Consider the following 18,323-nt stretch of genomic DNA (forward strand, 5'->3'; position numbering starts at 1 on the left):
AGTCAAAGGGCTGAACTTGAGGACCTAGAGGGGCATGTGTAGCCTTGAGACTGCAGGTTCCCCACCCTTGGCTTAGAATAATGTGGCCATTTAACACTTACTAAGTCTACTAATCACTACTGGTATTTCTGGGAGTTGAATTTATATATAAAAAAAGAAAATTTCTGAGGCTTACTACTTCTGAGAGAAAATGATTTAATAGTAAGGCCAGCAAGTTACCATTAAATCAGGTCAACTAATCCCTCAGTGATTGGTGACTCCTTGACAGGTTTACAGAGCTTATTTTATAACAGAAAACAAATAACCATGAGGCTAATTCGTAAGTTTTACAGGGATAGGGAAGTTTTAAAAGAACAGAGATATAGGTAGATTTGCAATATTTGGCAACTGGGCGTGTAGGGGTCATAACAGGGAGTTTCTAGAGTGGGATAACTCCTAGATTCAACATTTCATTGGTTTAGAACTCATGTCTACCATTCTGTGAATTTTTTTGAGAAGGCTCCTTTCAGTGGTCCTTTAAGGATTTTTGTTATGGGTCTATAATGCTCACTGTAAAAGAAGAACTAACTTACTAAAAGAAAAACTTCTGGTGAGCTGAGATACCTCTCCCTTACTCTCAGTCTTCCAGTTGTCTAAAAAAGAGCAATCCGACCTTTAGTAAAGAGTCCTGTGATATTTAAGCTTAACCCTATTATTTTATTTATTATTTTTAATTTATTATTATATCTTATAATTTACAGTTTATCATAAATTATATCTTAAATTACTGTATCACTTTATTATTTTGTTTCTATAAAGATATATTTTCCTATTCTAACTTAACTACTATTAAATCTTGTTAAAATATGTATTCACAAAATCTATAAGTAACTTAGGCTTAAAGGAATATTTATGCTAGCTCAGCTCTTCTTAGGGAAAGAAAACTTAATCCTAAAATAAATCAAACTAATTACTATTAACTGATTTAGAGGCTTCTTTTTTCAGGGGTGAGAAGGACATTTAGAATGATAAGTAATAAATGAAATAAAACTTTAAGTTGAAACATTAATTCAAAACATACAAGAAAAAAATTCTACTTGATGTATTATAGTCTTCCTCATTACTCATCATATTAACATATAACAGTTTAAAGTATGTCTAAATAACTACTATATATATTTTTCTAATATATTTTTAATACGGTGAGTAAAAATCGCACCTATGGAAAACAGGCCCTGAAGAAAGCCTTGAAAATACTGTTATTGCTGCTTCATTATTTTATGTAACACTTACTACTTAACTAGTTTTTATACACAATAACAATGAATGACTGATTTAAAATGAAATAAATAAAAATTTATAATTGCTCATATAGATGGGCCTAAGGAGATGGCATAGCTCTTGTAAATTGTAGAGAATTCTACTCCTTGCTATTTTACAATTAAACTAAAAGTACATAGTTCAGTTAGAAAAAACAATTGTGGAAAAGCTTTATGTTGTACCCTACTCCCCCAAAAATTTAATGCTGCAAAATTTTTCACTTGTTTCATTTCATTTTTTTAAATGTTGTGATGCCTTTTGATTTTACATTACAGCCATTTCTGGATAAATTCTCCACCACTGCTCACTCTACTCCCCACAAAAACTTAAAAGGTTCCTGCCTTCTCTCTTCCCTTTATCAACCAGATAACAGGTATAAGGACCTCTCCATAACCTCAAAGCCATATCAAAGCATCCAACCTGAGTCAGCACTCCTGCCTCACACTTAGAGCACTTATTTAAAAAAACAAATTTGTTTATTTATTTTTAGTTTTCAACATTCACTTCTATAAGATTTTGAGTTCCAAATTTTCTCCCCATCTCTCCCCTTCCCCCACCTCAAGATGTGTAAATTGATATAGGCCCAATATATACATTCACATTAAACACATCTTCACATTAGTCATGTTGTAAAGAAGAATTAGAACCAATGAGAGGAACCACGAGAAAGAAGAAACAAAAAAAAAAGAGAGACAGAGAGCAAACAGCATGCTTCTATCTGCATTCAGACTCTATAGTTCTTTTTCTGGATGTGGACAGCATGTTCCATCATGAGTCTTTTGGAATTGTCTTAGATCCTTGAATTGCTAAGAAGAGATATGTCTATCAAAGTTAGTCATCTCATAATGTGACTATGACTGTGTACAATGTTCTCCTGGTTCTACTCACTTCCTTCAGCATCAGTTCATATAAGTCTTTCAGGTTTTTCTGAAGTCTGCCTGCTCATCACTTCTTATAGCACAATAATATTCCATTATATTCATATACTACAACTTATTCAACCATTCCCCAATCGATGGGCATCCCTTCAATTTCCAACTCTTTGTCACCACAAAAAGAGCTGCTATAAATATTTTGTACATGTGAGTCCTTTTCCCATTTGTATGATCTCTTTGGGATACAGACTTAGAAGTGGTAATGCTGGGTCAAAGGCTATGCACAGTTTTATAGCCTTTTGGGCATAGTTCAAAATTGCTCTCCAGAATGGCTGGATCAGTTCACAACTCCACCAACAATGCATTAGAGTTCCAATTTTCCCACATCTTCTCCAGCATTTATCATTTTCCTGTTTTGTCATGTTAGCCAATCTGATAGGTGTGATGTGGTACCTAAGAGTTGTTCTGATTTGCATTTCTCTAATCAATATTGATTTACAGCATGTTTTCATATGACTATAGATAGCTTTAATTACTTCATCTGAAAACTGCCTGTTCATATCCTTTGTCCATTTATCAATTTCAGAATGACTTCTATTTTCATAAATTTAACTCAGTTCTCTACATATTTTAGAAATGAGGCCTCTATCAGAGACATTGGTTGTAAAAATTTTCCCAGTTTTCTGCTTCTCTCCTAATGTTGGTTTCATTGGCTTTTCAATTTAATGTAAACAAAATTATCCATTTTGCATTTCATAATGTTCTCTATCTCTTGTTTGGTCATAAATTCTTCTGTTCTCCATAAATCTGACAGGTAAACTATTCCTTGCTCTCCCAGTTTGCTTATTGTATCAGCCATTCTATCTAAATCGTGTACTCATTTTGACCTTATTTTGGTATACGGTGTAAGATGTTTGTCTATGCCTATTTTCTGCCAAACTATTTTCCAGTTTTCCCAGCAGTTTTTGTTAAATAGTGAATTCTTATTCCAGAAGCAGGAGTCTTCGGGTTTATGAAACAGTAGATTACTATAGTCACTGACTACTGTGTCTTGTGTACCTAACCTATTCTACTGACCCACCACTCTATTTCTTAGCCAGTACCAAGTACTTTCAATGATTGCTGCTTTATAATACAATTTAAGATCTGGTATGACTAGGCTATCTTCTCTTGCATTTCTTTTCATTAATTACCTTGATATTCTGGACCTTTTGTTCTTTCAGATGAATTTTGTTATTATTTTTTCTAGCTCTATAAAACATTTTTTGTAGTTTGATCAGTATGGCACTGAATAAGCAAATTAACTTATGTAGAATTGTCATTTTTATTATATTAACTCGGCCTATCCATGAGCAACTGAAACAATTATTTAGATGTGACTTTATTTGGGTGAAAAGTTTCTTGTAATTGTGTTCATATAGTTTCTGGGTTTTTTCTGTGAGGTAGACTCCCAAATATTTTATAATGTCTACAGTAACTTTAAATGGAATTTCTCTATCTCTTGCTGTTAGGCTTTGTTAGTAATATATATAGAAATGCTGATGATTTATGTGGGTTTATTTTATATCCTGCAACTTCTAGAGCACTTTAATACTTTCATCTATGAACAGAAAAATGAATTGTAAAAAAATTTTTAAACCTGTGATTCAATGAAAAACTTCAGCAATATAAAAGATCTAGGCACTAAAATCCTTGCAGAAATATATGCTTATACCGTTTGACCCAGCAATAGCATTTCTAGGGCTGTATCCCAAAGAGATCATAAAAATGGAAAAAGGACCCATATGTACAAAAATATTTAGAGCAGCTCTTTTTGTGGTGGCAAAGAATTGGAAATTGAGGGAATGGCCATCGACTGGGGAATGGCTGAACAAGTTATCATATACGAATATAATGGAAGACTACTGTGCTATAAGAAATGATAAGCAGGCAGACTTCAGAAAGAGCTGGAAAAAATTGTATGGACTGATGCTGAGTAAAGTGAGCAGAACCAGGAGAACATTGTACACTGTTGTGCGATGTCTAACTTTGATAGTCTTAACTCTTCTCAGCAATGCACGGAGCTAAGATATCCCCAAAAGTCTCATGATGGAAAATGCTATCCACATCCAAAGAAAGAACCATGGAATTTGAACGCAGATCGAAGCATACTATTTACTCTTTCTTTTTCTTCTGTTTTGTTTTGTTTCCTCTTTCTTGTGGTTCCTTCTATTGGTTCTAATTCTTCCTTACAATATGACTAGTGTGAAAATATGTTTAATAGGAATGTATATGTATAGCCTATATCAGATTGCATGCCATCTTGGGGAAGGAAGTGGGGAGAGAAGGGGAGAAAAATTTAAAACTCAAAAGCTTATGGAAATTATTGTTGATAAATCAAAATAAATTAATTAATTAAAAATATTTGAAAAGTAAAAAAAAGCATACTTAAGCATAAATGAATGAAATAATGTATTAATGGAAAAAATTAAATTGATAATATATTATTGACACTAAAGAAGGATTCTACATCAATTTTTAAAAGCAGAAGATGAGATGAGGTGAAAACTGGGGAAACTGTAAAATAATATTCAATATTTACAAAAAATCTATGGAAGAAATCATGAACAGAATCCATTAAGATGATCAAATAATAATAATAATAACAAATAAAATTGAAGAACAAGCAACAGAACTGAAAAGGCAGGATACCAATGGAGCACATGGACTCTCACTATGTAACTGCCCTCTTTTTTTCTAGTTGTACAATTCTCTAATGATATTCTCATACTATTGCCTGTGCACAATTTCTGGTTTGTAACGTATTGCAGCCTGCTCACATCCAGCAAGCACTTCTCTGACTTCTTTGTTCTATTAGGATTCCAGGCTCCTCTCTCATTTCTGATTTAAGAGATGACAATTTTCCCAAAGTATTTAAACTTTATAAAAATTAATTAACATGTACCCTTTTCATAGTAATATAAAGGGACCACTGTAAATTTAATTACAAAAGAATAGTTTAAGAATTCTGGCTTCAAGTTTTAACTTACTCAAAGGTGTGGTGTCAGGAGGTGGAAAGTTCTCAGTGAAGTTGACATTACATAAGTCTGTTCTGCAACAACAGAAACGGTATGTTCCATTCTGAATTGAGGGAGGAGTGGTTGTTACAACACATTCTTCAAAGTGACACTCTTCAGGGTCTCCAATGTGAGACCAACATCCTACAAAGCAACATTTATATAAAATAGATTAGGAGAAGAATCACACTTTTCAAATTTAGTGTTCATATGTACATGTATATACATTTATGTTCACTTTTTTCCTAGAGAGGATTTAAATTTAGCTCTGCATTTTTCTTTCCTGCAGCCAAATTAAACAACCTGTAGGCAACTATAAGACAAAAAAATCATGTTACGTCAGAAAAGTATGACTTGCCTTGTTTCACGAGATTTATGTCCCCTTTGGATTTTTCCCAAAGTCCATAACAGGTGCTACCCTTTGAACATAAAACTGTGCCATTTTCATGGGATATACGACTCTCACCAATCCCTGGATCTTGCTGATATGGATCTTTAAATGCACATAACCGTTCTTGATTCTGGGAAGCTAAAAAAAGAAAAAGAAAAGAAAGAGAGAAAAAAGAAAAGGAGTCAATAGGAAAATAAAATTCATAGTACTCTTATCAAAAAAAAATGTTCATAGTTATATGGATTTCACTTTTCTGTTCCCAACACTAAAAGATAATTGTAATAATTACTCTTCCTTCATTTTGTAATATTATATTGTCCAGCAAGAAAATAACTTTCATAATTTGATAAAAGCAATTATCCATGACCAATGAACTACTACCTTTCATTTTCTCCCCACTAAAAAAGAAAATGGCCAACACCAGATTTGCAAAAGGTTTACTTTCTACCCTTCATCATCCTAGCCAAAAGAGAAGAAAAATGAATAATGTATCCTTAACAGAACAAAGTTGTTAGCAGGAAAGTAGTACACACTAGTTGGCCTTTATATGAATCTCTAGTGTCAGTTTGCACATATGCATGCCCAAAACCAGAAAGAAAATATTTTTACAATATTTGAGAAATGCCAATGTTGAGATCTTAACAATTCTAAAAGAGGTACAACTATTAATAAATGCATACTTATCCCCAAAGAGATCACAACTTTCACATCCTCTAGTGTTTATGACATACATATATCACACAAATGTTCTAATAATAATGAGTAAATTACAAGCCCTAGAAAGAACACATTTATTATCTAGATAAATGAATAACTCTAGAAAATTCTATAGCATTTCAGCTATGAATAACAGAATTGTACATCATGACTTAATAGAATTAATGATATAAATGCATGTTTTTATTTTATTAAAAAAAAAAAACAAAGGATGGTACAATACCAAGAAAGGATCATCAATAGTCACAAAGGACAAGCTTGAACCACCATACTTTAAATGAACCACCACCACTTTCTCACATACAGCCTTGTTTTACTGAATTTGATAAAATTACCACCTTGTTTATATAGACTTCTACTTGTATATATCAATTATATAATCAATAAGTATTAGGTACCTATGTGCTCAGCACCGTGCTAGGTATCACAAGAGATATCAACGTAAACAAAAGACACAGTCCTTGACTTCCTGGGAAACCTCAATTAACTGGACAAGAAGGTTTTCTTGTTGGAAAGAGAATGTACTCACTGGACAACACAATAATAATGGCTAGCATTTAAGGTGTTTTACAGTTTGCAATGGACTTTATATATGTAACCTCATTTGATCCTCACAACATTGTGAGGTAAGTACTATTATTATCTTCATTTTACAGATGAGGAAACTGAGGCTGAGAAGTTAACTGACTTGCCAGAGTCATAAGGCTAGTTGGTATTTGAAACAGGATTCAAACCCTAGTATTCCTGATTCTAAAAATCCTTCTCTCTCTTCCATTCTGACCATCAGTTGAGAAAGCAAGAAAAATAAAACCACTGTTAAAACATGAATAGTCAAGCAAAACATACTACCACATGCCCCTCCCTCTTCCCCCAAGAAAATATAACTTAATCAGTACTGAGTCTTTTAGCTCTCTATCAGGGAGTAGCATATTTCATCATTAATCCTCTAGAATTCTGTTTAGTCATTACACTGATTCAAGTTCCTAAGTCTTTCTAAGTTGTGTGTTTTTGCAACATTGTTATCACTGTAAAAATTATTCTAGTTCTGCTCATTTCACTTGGCATCACTTCACCCAAATCCTCCCAGGTTTTTTTGAAACCATCCCCTTCATCATTTCTTATGGCATAATAGCATTCAGTAACATTTATATAACATAACTTCTTTAACTATTCTCCAAATAATACAAACTCCCTCAATTTCCAATCTTCGTCTCTGCGAAAAGAAGTATGAATAATTTTGTATATCATTAGAATTTGTTTTATTTAGGACTAATCCTTCCTTTATTCTACCCTCCTAATTCCCCATTCTTCCTTCTCCCCTTTCCATCCTATTTATTAAGTAAAATATTTCTTGACTGAACTCTGCATGTATGTGTTTGTATGTGTGAGTGTATAGTCTTACCTCCTTTGCACAGCGCATATAAGAGTAAGGTTCAAATACTAGCCACTTCTCTTACCTCTTCCTCCTTGTTTATTTAGACTTCTACTTGTATATACCAATTATATAAGATAATTTTCCCTAACCTTCTACTTCCTTTCTCTCCTAGCGTATTCTCCTTTCCCTCCCTTTACATTCTTCTTTTAATACCAACAAAACAGGACAGAATCACTCTCAAGCCTTTTGTTTAATTAGACACTTTCTATGATCCCAAATCAAGGTAGGATTCAGAAGAGATATGTGCATCAACTCATATATAAAAATGTAATCAGTTTATCCTTGTTTAATACCTTATGATTGTTTATGTTCATCTTTTTATGACTCTTGTGTTTGTTCTTCACAGTTTCTATGAAGTTCTTTTCATCAAGAATGCTTGAAAGTCCTTTATTTCATTGAAGATCCATTCTTCCCACCCCTTCTGGTAGGATTATACTCAGTTTTGCTAGGCAAATTATTCTTGGATGTAAGGCCTTTTGCCTTCTAGAATATTCATCTTATAGATTCTGAGGACAGATATTCCTTCTGAAATATCACATTCCCATTCTTTCTTCTATGTTTTTATTCCTTTATAATAAGAAGCTGCTAAATCATGTATGATCCCGACATTGCCTCCCTAGTACTTGAATTCCTTCCTTCTGGCTGCTTGTATTTTTCCTTTGACCTGGATGCTCAGGATTTTGGCTATCAAGTTTCTGTGCGTTTTTATTTTGGGGTTCCTTTCAGAAGGTGACTAGTAGATTCTTTCTACCTCCATTTTTCTTTGTCATTCTAAGATATCTGGCCAGTTTTCTTTATTTTTTTAACGTGTTATTTTCTTCAATGTTTTTTATGCCTCTTTTACCAATGATCTTCATTGTCTTTTCATAATTTTTTTCCCCTTTGCTTTCATTTCTTTACCTAATTTTTCCTCTACCACTTACTTGATTTTGAAAAAAAATTTTTAGCTCTTCCAGGAATTCTTGTTGGGCTTGTATCCAATTCACATTTTTTTCTTTGAATCTTTGCTTGTGCCTATTTTGACTTCATTGTCTTCTTCTGAATTTGTGTCTTGAGCTTCCCTGTCACAGTAACTTTTCACGGTCAGATTCTTTTGTTTGTTTGCTCATTTTTCCACCCCATGTCTTGATTTGGAACTTCATGTTAATGTTGGGCTCTTCTCACACGGGGGAGTAGGACACAGGACTCTGTCTCTCAAACTTCAGGCTTTTTCTTACTGCTGTTTTCAGAGGTAATTCTAAAAGTTTTTTGGTACTTCCAAGGGGGTGTGTGACCTGGGGAGACGTATGGTCATTGCTCTTCTAGTCTGTACCCTGGTCCTTAACCAGAAAGGGCTCCTGATCCCTTGGAACCAGAAATGATACTGTTCCTCAGGGTTCCTGATCCCTTGGGGCTGGAAGTGATACTGCTTTCACACCCTCTTGACTGAAAGTACTCCTCTCCTCCCTTGAACCATGACCCAAAAGTGGGTATAGGTGGGTATAAGTGGGTATAGGTAATGGAGCTGCCAAACAGCATCTGGTCCTGCATCCAGTGGTAGCACAGAAATACTCTATTAATCTCTTTCTGACCTGTTGCTACATCCCCTTTCCAACCTCCTATGTTGTCTTGTGCTGGCAGAATCTCTCACTTTTACCTTCTGTTGGCTCTACCACTCCAAAATTCAATCTGAAATGTTATTTTAAAGTTGTTTGGAAGGGAACGTTGGGGGAGCTCAATTTTCTCTACTCCACCATCTTGGTTCTGCCCTTGGAAGTCTAATAGTTTTCTTTTATGATTTCTTGAAACAGGATTCTAAATTTCTTTTTTTTTGGGGGGGGGTCATGGCTTTCAGGTATCCAATCATTCTTAAATTATTTTCTCCTCTGTTTTCCAGGTCAGTTGTTTTTGCTATGAGATACCTTATATTATTATTATTTCTCCTCCTCCTTCTTTAGCCTTTTGACTTTGTTTTAATATTTCTTCTGATCTAATGGAGTCACTTAGCTTCTATTTGGTCCATTTTAATTTTCAAAGAATTTGTTTCTTGGACAAGATTGTATAGCTCTTGTGCCAAGCTGTTAATTTCCTTTCCAATTCTTTCTTCATCACTCTCATTTCTTTTCCATTTCTCTCCTTCTAGTTCACTCATTTAATTTATAAAAAAATCATTTTGAACACTTTTTTATGTAATACTTGTTTTCAGGCAGACTTCAGAAAAACCTGGAAAGACTTGTATGGACTGATGCTGAGTGAAGTGAGCAGAAACAGCAGAACATTGTACACAGTAACAGCCACGTTGTGCAATGACTAACTTTAATAGCCTTAACCCTTCTCAGCAATGCAAAGGAGCTAAGACATCCCCAAAAGTCTCACTATGGTAAATGTTATCCACATCCAAAGAAAGAACTATAGAGTTTGAATGCATACTATTTGCTCTTTTTTTCTCTGTTTTGTTTTGTTTCTTCTTTTTTGTGGTTCCCTCTATTGGTTCTAATTCTTCCTTACAACATGACTAATGTGAAAATGTGTTTAAAAGGAATGTATACGTATAGCCTATATCAGATCGCACACCATCTTGAGGAGGGAAGTGGGGAGGGAGGGGGAGAAAAATGTAAAACTCAAAGCTTATGGAAATTATTGTTGATAAATCAAAATAAATTAATAAAAAAAAGAAATGCAGAAATATATAACACTTGTTTTGTTTGTTTCAGGAATTCTAGTTGATTTGTGCCTAAGCAGTGTTTTTCTTTGAAGCATTTTCTTCTGAGTTTATGTCTTAAGTGTTCTTGTCAGCTTGTTATTGTGTGAATCTTTTTTGTTTAATCTTCCATCTTCTTGACTTGGGACTTTATGTTAAGACTAGATTCTATGTCTGCAGCCAATGTCCAGGCTGGTCCTGCTGCTGTTTCCTTGGGGCATTAAGTGTTACGTTATTCCCAGGTTCTCAGGGAAGGCTCTAGCTGTAGACATACAAACTCCCAAAGTGGTCTGATTTAGGATACAGTCTTATCGCTACCTCCCTTGGTTTGAGTTCTATAAGTTCCTCTCATGGGTTTGGGTCTGAGCAACAGGCCTGTGAGCTTGCCCCATTTAGAGTTTTAGCAGACTGCTGCTGCTGGACTCAGACATTATCAACCAGATGCAAAGCTCTGCTGGTTCAGTGACAGATCTGTAGGCTTACTTTTGGTTTGGGATTCATGTTTTGCTTACTCCTTTGCAGGCATTAGACTAGGCTAGAAGCTGCCTATGAGACCCTGATTCCCTTCCTTGTGTCCGAGCCACATAGCTGCTACTTGCTTCCAAACTTTCTTTTTGCTCAACACACACACAGCCCAAGGCCTGCAACTGCTCCTCATCTGGAACACCAGATGGGAACAGGTCTTCTCCTCAGTTCCCCCTTCCTATGAATTGGAACTGGATAGTAATGACAGCTTCCAGTTGGCACCTGTGCCTGCACGCTACACAAATTTAGGCCCCTCTTTCCTGGATCTGGGATCTCCTTCTGCCTTGGTGTACTGCTGCTCCTTGAGCTAGAACATTCTATGAGGGATACTCCAAGCCAGACCCCATTCTCAGTATCTATACATCTTTCTCTCTGTCTCCCTATGCCTCCTAGGGCTGTAAACATGAGTAGCTCATTTTTTTTCTCTTGGATTCCCTGACTCAGGATTAGATCTGATGTTTTCTAGATCTTTTTGGAGGAGTTTTAGGGAGGGAGATAGAGACTGCTATCCTTCTCCCTGCTACTCTAATACTTTGGATCTATTCTCTAGAATTCTCACTATAATCAATGGGCATCTGTTTACCCAAAAGTCTCATCTGAGATTTTGGTTTTAGTCCAGAGCTGTTATTTTCTGGGTATATGTTAACTCCCAATATGTGATATGTGGAATGTTTGCTCCATTTAGAGTAAGAGGACTTGGGTTTGAATCTCACATGTACCACTTACTAACATCTATAAGCCTTAATTTCCGTAACTGAAAACAAGATTAAACTATACATCCTTTAATACTCCTTCCATCTCCAAATTTATAGTCCCATGACACACATAGTCAATTCATCTTAACAGGATACTTGAGAGGTTCCTTGACTTGTTCATTGTCACACAACTAGCATATGACCTTCTTGATGTTTTTCAAATGTCACATCACACATGTCTGTGCACTGGCTGTCCCAGCACATTCAATGACCTTCTTCCTCACTGTTGTCTCTCAATTCCTAGTTTCCTCCAAGATTCAGCTTAAGGGCTATCTTCTATAGGACACCCTTCCTGACCAATCTACAACCCCAATGAACTAATATCTTTTGTGTATATGTATACATATACATATATCATGTAAATATTTATATGTAATTGTCCTCTGGATAGATTGTAAGCTCCTCATGGGCAGGGACTACATCACTTTTCTCTTTGTACTTTTCTCTTTGTACCCCTAGCACCGAGGACAGTGTCTGGTACATAGTAAACACTTAATAAATTTGACTGATTGTCAGGAGGCAGGAGTTGATTATTACAGAGGTTTGAATTATCTAGCTACTCGTTAAGAACAGAGCGTTGCAGAGTTAATATCCTTTTACTTTGGTATAGGGGAATTTCCTGACTAGGGGTTCCTCACATCAATGCAATCACAGGCGCAGTACAAAAAAACTAAACAACAAAGAAATAAAAACCATAAAAGTTCTTGCTTAGGATATTCAAAGTAATTCAGAAAACCATATTCTAAACCTTAGTTTCTTCATATATTAATCTGAAAATGGACAATACAGATTGGGTTGGATATAATTTCAACATATATTCAGAATCTCCTTGCCATTTATTTCACAGGATTTCTTAAAAACTTATGCAATGCAGAAAACTTGGGCATGCATTAAACACTATAAATAGCACTATTTCACAAATTTTGTGGCTGAAATATAAAATTCCTCACAAAAGAAATAAGGGGGAAAAGTTAAGCCAAATAGAGTACCAGACTAAAAAAAGGAAAAAGTTAAAAAGTCAGCTGCTTAATGTAAAAGTAAAATTTCACAAGTTCTCATATTTTTTCAAAAGCAATCTCTTCTAAAATATAATTGGCAGAAACATTAGTATTGGCTCATATGTTAACAATATACTTTGTAAATAACTTTATTTTATAAAATATGACATAATTTACTTACAAATAATAGCAATTCAACTACACTGACCCAAAGAAATAAAGGCCATTCATAATACATTAGGGAAGGAAGGGAGAAAAGGGTTAAATAAGCATTTATTAAGCTCTTACTACGTGCCAGGTGCCACGCTAAACACTTTAAAAATATTACCTCATTTTAAACCTCATTTACTCACTGTTGGTGGAGTTGTGAACTGATCCAACCATTCTGGAGAGCAATTTGGAACTATGCTCAAAGGGCTATCAAACTGTTCATACCCTTTGATCCAGCAAAACCACTACTAGGTCTGTATCCCAAAGAAATTTAAAAGGGTTTGGGGAGAAGAAGACCTATTTGCACAAAAGTATTTATAGCAGCTCCTTTTGTGGTGATTAAGAATTGGAAATTAAGAGGATGCCTATTAACTAGGGGATGGCTGAATAAGCTGTAGTATATGATTGTGATGGTATTATTGTGCTATAAGAAATGACAAGCAGGATGATTTCATAAAAACCTGGATAAACTTACATGAACTAATGTAAAGTGAAGTGAGCAGAACCAGGAGATCATGGCACACAGCAACAGAAATATTGTATGATGAAGAACTGTGAATGACTTGTCTATTCTCAGCAATATAATGATCCAAGACAATCTCAAAGGACTCATGATGAAACATGCTATCCACCTCCAGAGAAAGAACTCATGTTGTCTGAATACAGACTGAAGAATACCATTTTTCACCTTCTTTCTTTTTTTAAAATATTCAAGTCTTCTTGTATAAAATGAATAATACAGAAATGTTTTACATAATTATGCATGTAACATCACATTGCTTACTGTCTCAGAAAGGGGAAGGGGACAGAAGGAAGGCTAGAATTTGGATTGCAAAACTTTTTTTAAACAGTTTTTGGGGCAGCTAAGTGATGCAGTGGATAGAGCTCTGGCCTTAGAGTCAGGAGGACCTGAGTTCAAATTTGGCCTCAGACACTTGACACTCACTAGCTGTACAAGTCACTTAACCTCACTGCCTAGCCAAAAAAAAAAATTTTAATAACACTGTGCAGGAGACAAAGTAAAGTCACAACTAAACAAGTAAAGGTAGTAGGTGCTCTACATTTAACCACAATGACCAGATGTTAGAAAATTTGAATGTCTCTTCCAGGGTGCCTCTTCTATAAGACTGAACGAAGAGGTCCATGAATTGCATTGTAAACTCCTCGAGGTCAACACTGTGTCTGACTCGCTTTGCATAGCATACTGGCACATCTGTTACTTCTGACAAGAAACATAAATAATGCTCAACAATTTTGCATCATTTGAGTGCTAAAAAATACAGATGAAAATTATGGTCTTTTTATAGCTTCCTATAAAACGAAAATTGAGAAGTGACATGGAAAAATGAAACAACATTTTATTCCTGCTCCCCTTTAAATGTATACATTTAGCCAAATCACTGAGGAGAAAGGGGTCGTGTTTTCTGCTCGCATATGCTGAGTAGAGTAATTCCTGCTAGTCATAAGAAGCAGCTTCATCTGCAGGAACAGATGCTTCAAGTCTAGAATGCCCAGCTGTCTTTTATTCTGTACACCATGAGACTACGCAGAAAGTAATGTGTGAAGAGACGGCACTAAATCAACTTGCCTGACCTGGAGTTAGCTGTTAGCCGTGGAGAGAAATCAAAATCATCTCTATAAATACTGAATAATGTGGTTTATTTCTTTTAAAAGAGGAAAGAGGGAAAAAAATCACCTATTCATCATTTGTTCTCAGAATAATCTTTCTGGTTTTGAATATATATGGAGAGAAGGAGAAAAAAGAATAAGCATTTACATTGTACCTGTTTTGTGCCACGCTCTGTGTTAGGAGCTTTTTATAAATATTATCTCATTTTATTCCCACAACAACTTTACAAGGGAGGTGCTGTTATTATCTTCATTTTACAACTGAAGGAAAGAGAGGCTGAGAGAGGTGACTTACACAGGATCACACAGTGTGCCTGAAGTTGAATTTGAACTCAGGTCTTCTGGACTCCAGGTCTAGCATTATATCTACTGTGTACCTCTATAATTAGTAGAAAACTTCCTCAGTTTCATTAGAATTAAGAACATATGAGAATAAGTGTTTTATTCTAAAATTGATATAGCAAAGCCTTCTATAACTATTCATTATGCAAAATTAAATTATGTACCTGACATAATTATTCCATTATATATTCCTAAGGAGCTTAAAAGTAAGATGAACAGCAGGAAATAGCTCCCAGTGGTTTTGGTCACCCCATCTCCATTACAATATGAACCTGCCCCAGAATAGAGTATAAATAGACCAGTACTCTTCCTCTTCACCTCTACCTCCTGGCTTCCTTCAAGACTCAGCTAAAATCCTACCTTCTGCAAGTAGCTTTTCCCAGTATCTCTTGCTGCCTGGTATCTTCTCCGAGATTACTTGCATTCTACCCTGCATGTATATCTTGTTTTATTTATACACAGTTTCTCTATTAAAATATGAACTTCTTGGGGACAGTGACTATTGTTGCCTTTCTTTGTATCTCCAGTGCTTGGCACAGTGCCTGGCACATAGCAGATCTTTAATAAATGTGGGCTGACTTGATGTGTGGAAAATGATTTGTAAACCTTAAAGCATTATAGAAATATAAATTACTACCACTCTCCTATTTTATACTTTATCTGAAATTAATTCCTTAGGACTAGCTATGGCAAATTCAGCACTTAAACCAGGAGAGACTCTAATAGTGTTTAAAAGTAGTGTGGCTAAAGTTATAATGGTTTCAGCAGTTGAAAGAATATTTCCCACAAAAGTCCCAGTACTTTCACATATATACCCAAAGAACAGTCTCTAGACTGTGCTTAACTATTATGACTCATAAATTTATTCAGGCTAGCTCCTCCCCCCCCAAATATGTTTATTCCAATTTCATGGAAGATTTCAGAGAAATTGAGAGACTCACACAGACTCAGAGAACCTAACCCCCAAAACTTCTGAATTTAAGCACAATGCTTTTTGTCTTATATCTCATGCAACTTCCCTAGTCCAATGAAGAGCAACTGATCCAATTTAAAATCCAACGTAGAATTTTTAAAATTTCATTTTTAGGGTGATAGAATTTAATAAAGTATACTACTTATTATGTAAATTATGTACATGTTATGTTCCAATTGTTGACATTTCAATCAATAAAAATACTTATTGAGTGCTTACTATGTGCCAGGAACTGTGTTAGGAGTCAAGGAACTTACAATCTATCAGAGAAGATGATATGTAAATACATATAAAATAAATATAAGTAATTTTTCAAGGGGCACTAGCAGCTAGGGTTCTAACAACTGGGGAGAAGGAATTGAGAAAAATCATGTAGTAAAATTTTAGCTAAGTTTTATAGTAAATTATGGATTCTAAGAGGCAAATGTGAAGAGTAAAAGTAATCCGAGCATGAGGGACAGCCCTTGCAAAGTCATGGACAAAGGATATTTGGCTACGCTATTGCACTGGTAGACTGTATACCTGTGAAGGTTTTTGATTAAAAGGCTTTTAGAAAGATGAGTTGGAGCCAGGATGTGAAGAACTTTAAATGAGCCTGTAAAGCACTGTACTTTGATTACCATGTCCTCAAGGAATGTTAAAGCTGAAAGGGACCATGCCTAGGATGCTCTCCTTCCTTATCTCTTAGTTTTCCTGGCTTCTTTTAAGACTTAGCTCCAAGTTCATTTTCCATAGGAAGCCTCTGATTCTCCCTTACCCCCTTGGGGATTATCTTTCATGTCTTCTGCATATATCATGTATGTGTATAGTTATTTATATAGTCTTCCCCATTTGAATATAAGCTCCTTGAGGGCAAGGACTGTTTTTTGCCTTTCTTAGTGTCTGGAACATAGTAAGCAATTAATAAATGCTTTCTCTAAGTATTAGAGTTTATTGAGCAGGGGAGTGAACATAGTCCTGTGTTTTAAAAAATATCAATTCGACAGCACTGTGGAAGAAGTAGTAAAGAGACAAGACTTGAGGGAGGAAACCAATTAAGAAGCTTATTACAGAACTAATGATGTAGAGGTAGAATCAAGAATTGACAACTGATTGGCAGGTGCAGTAAGAGAGAATGAGAAACTAAGGATGACTATAAGATTGTGAACTGGGTCACTGGTATCTTCACAGAAATAAGGAAGTTCAGAAGACAGGTGAGTTTTGGGAGGAAAGGTAATGAATTTTGTTTTAGGTATGTTGAATTTCAGACATCTATGAAATTTCTACTTCAAAATGTCCAAAAGCCAGTTGGTAATATAGGACTGTAGCTGGATATAAAGATCTGAGAGTCATATATGTAGAACAACAACAACAAAAGAAATAATTGTTAATATTACTGAAAGTGGAGGTAGGTAGTGGATAACATTCTCAATTTTTAAAAAATCTAAAGAACTAGAGTGTTACAAAAGCACAAGGAAAAGAGTTTATACAATCAAAAGAAATGGTTTAAAGCAATGCTTTTGGCAAAGATAGTGGCAAAACAATCCAGTATTTAACAGAAGTCTCTTCAATGGACTAGATAATGATCTCTAAGATCACTTCCAACTCTTAAAATTCTATGTTCATGTGGGACAAGGGAAATAAATTTATCTTATTTTCTTAGTCCAGCATTAAGAGGACACAGTTCTTCATTTTCAAGACACAAGATGTGAAGACCTGTAGATATTTTGAACAGAAAAAAAAATGAATAACTAAATAAAAATTCCAACTGGACCTTGTTAAAGTGCTCCAGAACCTACCAATAACCAATTTACACACTAAAGAAGATATCTAGCAGAAGCAAATTTCAGAGTCAAATTATCAATCAGAATGATCTTCAGACTGTCAAGCTGAGATGAAACCAACTTTTTTTTTGGTAAGAAAAAATGTGAATAAAAAGGCAAAATAGTGAAGAGTTAGTTGTCATTCATTTTAAACCTGACATAAGAAAGAAGGGAAACATGTATGACCCACAAAAGCAAAGGACTAAATGCTGATTTTGGTGGGGCTGCAATAGGAATGATTTGACATTCAGAAACAAAATTGAAATTGAAAGTCCTTAATAATCTAGCTCTAACCTCCCTTCTAAGCTGATGACACATTAGTTCCCTTCATATTCTCCATGCCTCCAGCCAAACTTACCTATTTGTTGTTTCTCATAAAGAGGACATTTCATTTAAGCCCTCTGAGACTTCACAGGGGCCTCCATGCCTGGAAATTTTTTCCTTCTTGAACCTCCAGCTCTTTTCAAGGCTCTGCTTAAGTGCTACCTTGTTCAAGAGACTATTCTTATTCCCCTAGTTATTAGTGCTCCCTTCCTCAAATTATTGTGCATTTATTTTGTATATATCTCATATTTACTTACATGTGAACACAGAGCATGTTCCCTAGTAAAGTTTAAGTTCTTGGAGGCAGCTACT

At 35.1% G+C, this 18,323-nt stretch overlaps 1 protein-coding gene across 2 annotated transcripts in view; it reads right to left on the bottom strand.

Moving 5' to 3' along the window:
- Nucleotides 1-18,323, bottom strand: part of BMPR2 (bone morphogenetic protein receptor type 2) — a 214,465-nt gene that overhangs the window by 96,881 nt on the left and 99,261 nt on the right. For both annotated transcript variants that reach the window (XM_020972823.2, XM_020972822.2), the window contains exons 2-3: nucleotides 5,589-5,759; nucleotides 5,204-5,374 (exon numbers count right to left, since the gene is read on the bottom strand). In XM_020972823.2, coding sequence (XP_020828482.1) covers nucleotides 5,204-5,374; nucleotides 5,589-5,759 — 342 coding nt within the window. The remainder of the gene's footprint in view (nucleotides 1-5,203; nucleotides 5,375-5,588; nucleotides 5,760-18,323) is intronic.

This window comes from Phascolarctos cinereus, unplaced genomic scaffold, assembly GCF_003287225.1.
Source record: "Phascolarctos cinereus isolate Bilbo 61053 unplaced genomic scaffold, phaCin_HiC Scaffold_7;HRSCAF=346, whole genome shotgun sequence".
NCBI classification, from domain to species: domain Eukaryota; kingdom Metazoa; phylum Chordata; class Mammalia; order Diprotodontia; family Phascolarctidae; genus Phascolarctos; species Phascolarctos cinereus.